This window comes from Anopheles coluzzii, chromosome 2, assembly GCF_943734685.1.
Source record: "Anopheles coluzzii chromosome 2, AcolN3, whole genome shotgun sequence".
Classification (NCBI taxonomy): Eukaryota; Metazoa; Arthropoda; class Insecta; order Diptera; family Culicidae; genus Anopheles; species Anopheles coluzzii.
The window spans coordinates 6239988-6250268 of NC_064670.1; the positions used below are offsets into that span (position 1 = coordinate 6239988).

Genomic DNA, 10281 nt, shown 5'->3' on the forward strand with positions numbered 1-10281 from the left:
AAAAATAATAATAATAATAATAAAAATAGTAATAGTAATAATAATAATAATAGTAATAATAATAATAATAATAATAGTAATAATAATAATAATAATAATAATAATAATAATAATAATAATAATAATAATAATATGTTTATAAATTCTTTATGAATCCATCACGATTTCTACTAAATTCAAATCCAACAGAAAAAATATGAGCATAAGACATTGATGCATCCGTCAAGAATTTGTACTTTAGAGTCAACATTTAGCCGCAAACGTTTGTATATATGTTTGTCCGTGTAATACGGCTTTTAAGGACGTTCTTTTCGAATAATATGTGTCTGTTTAAGAACTGTTGAATATCATAAATAATTTAAACATAAATCCAATAACTCATCATGTAAGTTCTAAATTCACACACCTAAAACTACTCGAGGGTCTTTTCATGTAGAGGTGGAAAACCACCAGCGACTTGTTTACGTTTCGCACATTTTTCAAAGTGATTTCTGTTCCACCTTGTTTTTTTAATGCCTCTGCCATGCCCAACACCAAGGCCAAATGCCTCACTATGTGCGTTTGTTTTTCTCCCCACCAACCATCGTTCGTTGAAGAAGTATTATAATGCTACTTATTCTTGAGCAGCAAAAAACTTAAATTTCCAAAAAAACGCCATCATCCATCATAACGCCCTTTACCCCCGAATAATGCGGTTGCACTTTGCCATCCGAGCGACGATCGCAGTACATTCCGATGCAGCCAATCATCTTCATTCCGGGCAGATGGCCCAACATAGCTACTTGCTGCTGCTGTTGCCCGATGCCGATGCCAAGGATGCGATCGTCATCCATCCTCCTATGTCCCCTTGCTCTCCTCCCTCGTCCCATTGCAACGCTGTGTTGTGTTTTTGGCCATAGACTCTCGTAAAAATAGTCGCTGGTTGGCGATCGGCTTAGATCCAGAACACTCCGTCAATGGGGAGAGGGGGCAAAGCGGGAGTGGGAGCGGCGGGTCTGTTCTTCCCTGCCGATAAATACTAGCCCCGTGTGTGTGTGTTTGCCATGGTGCGGCCAGTGCGGCACAGTTTGCCTTCGGGATTAAAAATAGACCAGCGAGCGCGCGGTGGCACCAAACGCCCAAGCCGGCAAAAGAGATGCTTAGAGAGGAGATGCAAACGCGATCGAACGAATCCGTTTCTGGGCAAATGCGGGGCCTTTCGCCGGTCGTCTGCGGGAACGAGGAAGTGAGATAGACAACAGCAAAGAACAGTTGGGAGCATGGGAGCAGGAAAAGATAGGAACGATTACGCACACCTTTGGTTCGCTAAATAACTCAAAAAACTCGGTTACGAAAGCGAGAAAAAACATCAACTCCCGCCCCAGAAACACAGCGCACAAGAAAAACAAGTCCCACAAACCTAGACGACGACGGCGGTTCAAAAAGGGGAGGGGGACGACGGAGACTAGCCCGAAAATGTCCGTTGGAAACGCCACCCCATCACATCGTGTCTAATGGCTTGACCAACACACTGTGCGAACAGTGCCAAGGAACCCCGCCGCAACCTTCCCCTTGCCGCGTGAATGGGACAGAGATGGGCGAGAACGGTGTGCGCGCACACCAACGGCGCGCGTGCAGGGCGCATGTCCGACGGTCGGGCGCACCCGACAGGGAAGCGCAGCGGACCGACCGATCGGGTTCGGGGTCGGGCCACCGTCTACCCAACCTGCGAATGCTAAATATATTTCGTGAATGTGATCACTTCAGTGCTCTGTGAACAGTGGTTTGGAAAAGTACGCAGTTGAGTCCGAGTCGGTCCGCGAGCTACACAAGATCACAAAATGGTGAGTTTGGCGCAAAGGCATCCAAAAGGGAGTTGATGTCTTGCTACAGCGCAGCATCCAAAGTATTGGTTGGAGAATACAATCTCAACATCTACGCAACGTCTGATTGTTTGTTCAATTGGAAGACTTACTGTTCGATTTGATTCAGTGCTGACTGACTGATAAGTGTGATACCAAAAGACGCGAAAGTACGAAATACGCTGCTGTGTGGTTTTAGAAGTTTAGAAGCGAAGAAACGGAATAGAAGTTCCCGTTTGGTGTGACCTTATATGGCAGTCGCTAGCTGACTCAAGCCCCTCCCGCCCCAGCAATAGGCATGCGCACGCAGAAAATGAAGTTGCTAACGTTGGTTTCTATCTTTCTTTTCCCCCCTGTCTTTGGGGGACACTTTTTTCCATTCCCGGCCGCGGTATCCCGGTATTCCCTAAACATCTGGCTGAATATCCGTTCCCCACTGTCAGGCCAACGATCTGAAGGATGTTGAAATTGAGAGTGAGTAGTGTGCTAGTAGCTAGAGTGTATACAGTGGTGGTGGTTTTGGAATGGTTTTTGTTTTTACTAACGTGGTGTTAACGCACCTCTTGCAGAGGCGCAGTTCGTCTTCTCCGTCTACGATTGGGAAGGTTCCGGCCAGATGGATGCCATGGATCTTGGCAACGCTCTTCGCGCCCTGAACCTGAACCCAACCATCGAGCTGATCGGCAAGATGGGCGGCACCCAGAAGCGCGGTGAGAAGAAGATCAAGTTCGAGGAATTCCTGCCAATCTTCTCGCAGGTCAAGAAGGAGAAGGAACAGGGCTGCTTCGAGGACTTCCTGGAGTGTCTGAAGCTGTACGACAAGAATGAGGATGGCACCATGCTGCTCGCAGAACTGACCCACAGCTTAACGGCTCTCGGTAAGTGGACGGGGGAGGACTGCTAATGACGTTCGCCCAGGGAGTCAAACGTTAACCGACCCTGTATTTGCATCCCTGTTTCCTCCGCCACAGGTGAGCGACTGGATGATGTGGAGCTGGACAACGTCATGAAGGACTGCATGGACCCGGAGGATGATGACGGCAACATCCCATACGCACGTAAGTATCGCCACCAAGATCTTCCCATATCTATACTTCAGACTGTGTCAGTCAGCGTTGTCAATGCCAATGTATCCTTGGGATCTAGGGGGAAAGTCTGGGAATCTGTGCTAATTACGACCATCTATATCTATTTACATGTACATGTATCCGACACACTGGAACCAAACTGTTTGTAACCTCGTCACCATGTATCTCCTCCCTCATCCTGTTGTGTTATACCACGAACCTAAATGTGACACACACACCTTCCATGTTGTATGTAAAACCACGAATGTATGTAACGAATCGGACGGAACTTCGGATCGGCGCCCAACAGCGTTCCTCAAGAAGATGATGGACAACATGGTCGTCATTGACCACGTCAAGTAAATTCGTCGCTAACTCAATTGTGTACTTTTCAAAAGTCTCCACTTAATATGTCATCATACAAGCAAACACACACAAAAGAGTATTCGTAAGTATATGTTTTAAAATACTTAAATTGTTTCGCTTATGCGCTTGCTCCTCGTCGGCTGTATGAGAAATTCATCTCCACCATCGTTTTAAAATAACGCACCAAACTCTCCTGTGCTAATTTTGTGATACGCTAAGAAAACTTCCACCCTTGCATCTTCCATCCCACTTGTTCTTCCCATTACCGAGCCTACCGCCCACCCTCCCAACCCAAGCACTCGCACTGCTCGCCCAGATTGCGTGGGTGCGGACCATTAGGCAGCAGCGGTTGCCAAAAATGGGGCGACCAAAACTCGCGCAATCCTGCCTGTCTTACGCAATCGCTTATGCGGCGCCCGTGCGCCGTCGCAAAATAACGCATCATGCGCACGCGGCGTTCGTGCTTGCGCGAAGGCAAAACGCTCAGCCTATCGCCCCATTTGCCCTCTCTCTTTCTCTCTCGTTTACACAAATAACACATTTCTTCTTCTTCTTTTCCTATTTTCCCATCTTTGCTATTTTCAGCATTTCTTCAGAGATTGTGTGACCACAAGCCTTAAGCGAGCTATTTATATAATACAAAATATCAAAAGAGAGAACAACACCATCCTCACTATCGGAAACAAGACAGACAGCAACGATGGAAACAACCTGGCGAGCTTGACAACACCAGCAACACATCTGCGAACAACACCAGCAAAACACTGAGTTTTTCCAGTTGAAGTCAGCAGCAACAGCAGCAGCAAAGTGAACACACATACAAATGCAAAAACAAACAAACAAACAAAAAAAAAAAGAAAAACAAACCAAGAATAAGAAGCAAACACAAACGCTGAACAACAAACAAAGTGCAGCAGCAATATTTGTGCAAAACAGCAAAGCAAAACGATTTCACCGTGTTTACCAACAAGATCGGGAACATGCGGAAACGGTTATTACTATTTTTCTGTTAAGATTTAAATAAATTTCTACATAAAGAGGTCATCGTGCCGGTTGCGCCGTGCGTTTGTTGGTTTGGGGAAAAGGGGGGAGGGTGCAACATGTCCGAACACTTGGGGATTGGAGTTTTGATAATCAATGTGGGATCAAAAATGGTTGTCTCTATTTCTAAGATGATGCTTAGTCACATAAGTAGTTGAGAAAACGTTGAGTTCAAAGAATATCCATATTTCTATTATTATGTTATGGTCATATGTAGAATTTTTGCATTTCAATTACTTCCCTGCAACTATACTGCTCGAAAAAGATGGCTTACCAGATTACCAGGAACAATTGGGATTTATTTTTCTGTTAAATAGACTGTGTTTAAAATAAAAAAAGGCAATTTCATTACCTTCTGTTGAAAATTGAGATAAATAAAAAAAACAATAAATAAGCTTAGAAGGCAAAAGATCCCAAAAAACATAAAAAGTAAAAGAAACGGTTAGAAAACAAAGAATTATGCACGAGAGTGTGCAAAGTTTAAGCAAAAGCAGCATTTTCCCCGAAGCTTCCCACGAAATAGTGCTTTTTTTGCTACGCCAGCGCCATCTGTCGCTGGGTGCGCGAGAAGTAACGCCAAAAGGGCGTTACATGTTTTGAAATTCGTTTGAATGTTGCTGCACAAATGCTTCGATTTAGTGAACGTGATACTGATTCTTTATTAGTAATAATAATTTTTGTCATGAATTCCATTGTTTGAAATGTCTATTTTTATAATAAATATATTTTGACTCACGTGAACATTTCTCAATTGTTAAATGAGAATAAGTTCAGTAAAAAAAGTAGCGTTGTTTTTGATTTTTGAAGTCTTTTTGATCACGTTACAGAATCCAATAATCAAGTTGACTTTTTGTTGCTGTTTTGAGCGATTGTTCACACGAACGTGCCATCTAAAGCGTACACTTTGTAAACAAATGCATCTCCCAGACAGACAAGAAAAAGGCGATAATGAGTTCAATGATTATCGCTTCCTCATTTGTGACTTGTCTACCAACGAATGCGTGAGAAGCGTTACCGCCATAGTGAGCATACAGGCAGAGTGAAACAACACTTCCTTGTTGTTGCTCATCTCATCTCATGCCACCCTGCACCGAGAGGACGAGACCATAGGAGACGGATCCCCCACAACAACGCGCGTGCGCACCTGGTCCGCGGGCATCCGTCCAACACGGTCCCCACGCTCACGCTGCTCTGTCCTCTGTGCTCATCAACGTTTTATCATTCGCTCTTGGCGGTGTTATCGGACAAGCCCTAAACGCTTTCCATAATTTCACGCTCTCTCTCGCTCTCTTAAACCCTTACGCGAACGGTAGTGTGTCCCCAAGCGGTTTGCTTCACACAAAGCATTTCAACTCCAGCAGCCAGACGAGACATCCGAGCGCAAGATACAAACGGTTAGCGTGCTGCAAGGTAAACCCCGCATAAAAGGTGGAAATTCAAACAGTGTGCAGTACTGCTGTCCGTTGTCCGTTTGAAAGTGTGGTCCATCCGCCCCCGAAACACACGTGTGTTCCCCCGAGGGTCGACGAGTCGGGGCGTCAAAAACAACCCAACCGTGCATACACACACAGAAACAACAACGAAGCGCGCGCGCGAGATTGAGTGAGGGGTGGGTTGGAGAGACACCTTGCGGATGCTGTGTATCAACCCCACTTGGCTGCCATTTACGTTTTGCATTTCGAATCTTCACGGCACGGTTTGCCTGTGCTCCCGTGTGTCCTCGAGCATCGCGACGCTTTGCTTTGGAGTGAAGTGTTGTTAAAGTGAGGTGAAGTTCAGACAAAAAGCGACGTGTGTGTGTGTAGGGAGGGTTGAAATATTAACGCGCCATCAACGGAGCAGGGGGAGGCGGATGACGACGGATTGCGTCCCAACGGCAGAGAGCGCGTATGGTAGGGGGATAAAAAATTAAATAAAAAAATACATACCCACACACACACACTCTCGCTCATATCGCGCCCTAGTGTGACAGTGCCCTAGTGGTCACAGCGCCAATACGCCAAAGCGGCCAATTTAAAAATAGTTCCCGACGACACAATCGACACCGACATTCAAAGCCAAACAACGAGGGGCACCAAGTGAGAGAGGGTTGGCTGTCGGTAAATGTGAAACGTGCAAAAGCAACGCCACAAAAAGGCACAATACACCAGCGGGCCAGCAAAAAATAAAGTGCCAGGATACAGAGACAAAGTGTCGGTGTGTGTGTGTGACGGTGTGTTTGTGAGGAAAAAGTAGTGTCGACTGGCGGTTCTAGAGTGTTCTATCGTGTCCCCGCGCGCGCTCTCTCTCTCTCTATACGACAGAAAGCAAAACAACAACAACCAAAAGGAACCAGACGGATCAGCCACCGAGAGACACACACAAACACACACAACACCGTGCGTCTCCATCGTGTGGTAAAACGGGATAGGAGGGAACACAGCCACAACGTCCGCTTCCGTCCACTGTACAGCATCTCGCAAGAGAGACAGAGGGAGAGAGTAAGAGTAAACAAGGAAAGAGAGCCAATAAAAGGAAGTACACACTCGACTGGGAGAAAGGTCTCCAAGCACCATGGCGACGGCAAGTGAGAATAAACCAGCAGCAGCAGCAGCGCCTCTACCGGATGCTGCGAGCTTCCAGCGCCATAATACAGGTAAGGATCTGAGGTTGATGTTATGAAACAGCTTAAAACTCAATTGAGAGTTCATTATTGTACAAATATTGCGCAAATAATGGTTTCATAGGGCTAGCTCAGAAACTCGACACAAAGAATGATATACTAAGATACTAAGTGAAGTAGTGCAACTGTCAAAATTTGACAGATGCACTAAATAAACAATCGACAGACAGCCGTTTACGTGAGATGTTACAATACTCGATTCTTAACAATACTCGGGAACATGTACTGATACTCATTTGTATACACACTGTCACCGCTGTCACGTCTCATTTGCATTAGTGACTTCGTAGAACAAAACCCCCCTCGTTAGCTTGCAAAACATCTCCGACCAGTTCTCTCGTGCCGGCCGGCTCGCGCATTACTTGTAGCGATTGATTAAATGTGCTGATTATGCCGGATTTTGACAAGCACCGCACTCACCGTGGAGGGTGCCGAGCATGACCATAAACTGGTATCACTGATGATCATTGCGCCCATGCCGCTTGATAAGCGCAAGCGAATGGAACACCGCCCACGATGTGGCCGCTAGTTTGTTTGTTTCGCCATACCCGCTACCCGAACAGGGGTTTCCAGCTGTGTTTCTTGCAAACTTTTACGATAGAAAGCAGCGCCGTGTTTTGTTCCAGTTTCTACGGGGCAAACTGTTCCGTCGAACTGGAAATGCTTTGGCATAGCGTAGCACGCGACTTGGTGAATGAACTTCCTTGTTAATGACACTAAACCCGTAGTTTATCGCCGAAAACAACGGTTGCCCCACGGTTGCTAGGTTACGTGGGGGCCCCCGGTTTCCGATCCATGCTATACATGCACTCTAATGACCGCGGGAAGCTCCCCGTTTTATGTCTGCCCCGGGGAAGTTTAGGTGAATCCGAAATTCAAGCCTCCCAACCTTCTCCCCTTCTGCTTCTGCTATTGATTTCGCCCAAGCGTTCTCTAGCGATGTATCCATCGTACCATCGTAGGTTGGGAGGGGGAAGGGGAGGGGGTCTTAAAACAGTGCCCAAGTTTCTCGTCTGCCATGTCTCCACCATCACCACGCCATGCGTTGTGCCTAAGGGATTAACGTAGTGCGTGTAAGGGCAGGTGCAAAAGTGAGAATCCAACCCGTTCCTCGGTTTTCCTCGATGACTATCGGATCGTGGCGTGCCGTGTGTGTGTGTCTATGGGGACTAGGTTTTGCCAGCATTTGCCAAAGCGACAGCAACAACAGGCTTGCGGGTCGGGGGGGCTGGAAACCGGACATGGTTTACGCTCTGCCAGAAAGCCTCGGCACGCGTAGATTGTTTCTCGGCACGGTGGACTAGTTGTCCCGTGCTGTCAGTAAGTGTCGTGTGTCGTCCGTGTCCGCCACGAAACGAGCCTGGTTGCAACCAAAAGGGGGTCCTAAAAAAGTGCGACCGTTTTGTGGCCGATTTGTTTTTACTTCGTCAAACGCGCACATTAAGGTATCTTTTCACCAGGGAAAAGACAGCTTTAGAAAAGGGTCACTTTTGTGCACCGTTTGTGCACCAACAAGTGGTTAATTTAATTAGAATACTACAGCCCCGTCCCCGAATGTTGGATAATGTCCGTACTAGCCCCGGGCTAATGTCGTGATGTAATTACTGTTTAAGTATTTGCCTTTCGAAGGGCTTCGTCGAATCGTCAAAGTACCCAGGCTGCATGCAAGGCATTATGTTATGGCCTTTCCCCCCCCCCCCCCCGCGTCTGTGCAGTGATTTCGGTTATCGATTTTGGCTCCTTCAACTCCTTTTGCTATCATTTGTTGCCGGTGCTGCTTCTGTGCTTTCTGCTGCTGCTGTGTTCTAAGTGAAAGTGGCAGACATGTTGAGGAATGTGCACCCCGTTATCGGTGTTGCACGCTGGAGAGGATGGCTTATTACAGAAATAGCCGCGTTCGACATCGATTTATTTCGCGTGCCGCGCGTCAACGTCTTCCGCGTGATGGCCACTACCACCGTCCGCTTGCCATCTAGCCGGCCCCTGTGCAACGGGTACAAGATAAGGCGTGGTCACGATCGTTAGTAGCGATAGAGCTTCACTCATTAGTTTAATCGATTTCGAAAGCACGAGTCGGAGGATAGCGGTTAGGGAAAGAGTTGTGGGAGAAAGCAGCCTATTTTTGTCTTCCGGATTTTCCTCGCAAAGTCTTTAATGGGTTATGAAGGGGCATTGCATTGTGAAAGCTTAAAAAAATGCTGCCAAGCGTTGAGAACAATGAACTAATACGAGCTTCTGTTTTGCTTTTTTTCCTTTCAGGTATGATCCAACATAAATGCTTCCGTGAATAAAAACAGAGAAAGAGGATGTTCGACAAACTCAAATCGATTGCTTAACATATTCACAATGTCATTTAACGAATTACAACATTTCAGAGAACTTTGTACATATCCTCTATATCTAATGTATTCACCAACGTGTAATGTAGCAACTACTTCTCCCTTCGAGCTCGTCAGTCATTACAAAACTAGTTCCAAAAGACGCAGAATTCGGGATGGGCATTCAAATCTTCCATCGCCATCAAGCCCCGAACGTGTGGGCTGCAAATTATGGAAGCTTCCACCTCGTTCCGGAACGGGTAAATGTTGGTTGCGTGACACCCGAAGGCGCAGCAGTCATCGTCCTATCTGTCCCGCATGAAGCCGCACACACCCGGTTCCCATAGGGAGTCAAAACACATAAAAAAGGCTAACCGTGATTCTCTCACGTCAAAAAGCAATGTGCACGTATGCGCCTTCCAATTATGTTGCTACCAGGAAATAATCGATGAGTGGCATAATCACCCAGTCACGACAGGTGGAATTCCGAGGGACGCAGCTGCTATTACACACCACTCTGTCTGTGATGCCTTTGCGCCACTTTTGACACAGTTTTGCGCGGTACTTTCGGGGGCCTTCGTTTGTGATGATGAGCGTAAAGTTTTCTAATGGACGTGTCGAAGCACAAGCTAGTAATGTCAAAATGGGAGTATATAATAACCGTTTTGATGAATTTGGCGATAGCGATGTATTTTTGAACTACTGCCGGAATTCTAACAGGATGGGCCTGGAACATTGAGTTGTTTTTGATGATAGATGATAGAAATACAGCGCAAGAGAGGGTGAGGAGGAAGTTAAATCGAAACAGAGAGAGAGAAAGGGAGAGAGAGAGAGAGAGAGAGAGAGAGAGAAAGAGAGAGAAAGGAAGTAGAAAATACTCCATCATGCATCCATTGTTGAACTCTTGGGGAATCGGATTTGATCTCACGACGTGCGACCTAGCACGCCCATGCGCTACTGATCACACCATCGAATCTGCCAGCGTT

The 10281-nt window shown here is 46.5% G+C and overlaps 1 protein-coding gene across 2 annotated transcripts; it reads left to right on the forward strand.

Annotated features, from left to right (window-relative positions):
- The first annotated feature begins 1696 nt into the window (after positions 1-1696).
- LOC120950725 (myosin light chain alkali) lies at positions 1697-4318 on the forward strand. 2 transcript variants are annotated; one of them, XM_040368979.2, is made up of 6 exons: positions 1698-1823; positions 2285-2315; positions 2411-2719; positions 2813-2899; positions 3219-3356; positions 3860-4318. In XM_040368979.2, the coding sequence occupies exons 1-5, from the start codon at positions 1821-1823 to the stop codon at positions 3269-3271; spliced, it is 483 nt and encodes a 160-aa protein (XP_040224913.2). In that variant the 5' UTR covers positions 1698-1820; the 3' UTR covers positions 3272-3356; positions 3860-4318. The 2 variants fall into 2 exon arrangements, with proteins under 2 accessions (XP_040224914.2, XP_040224913.2); XM_040368980.2 differs by lacking the exon at positions 3219-3356 and having other exon boundaries at positions 1697-1823.
- The last annotated feature ends 5963 nt before the right edge of the window (positions 4319-10281 follow it).

Excerpts from the sequence above, each read along its gene's own strand:
- LOC120950725 (XM_040368979.2), top strand. Across the intron at positions 2,316-2,410 it reads GAAGGATGTTGAAATTGAGA|AGGCGCAGTTCGTCTTCTCC; the intron begins GTGAGTAGTGTG and ends CACCTCTTGCAG. Across the intron at positions 2,900-3,218 it reads CGGCAACATCCCATACGCAC|CGTTCCTCAAGAAGATGATG; the intron begins GTAAGTATCGCC and ends GGCGCCCAACAG.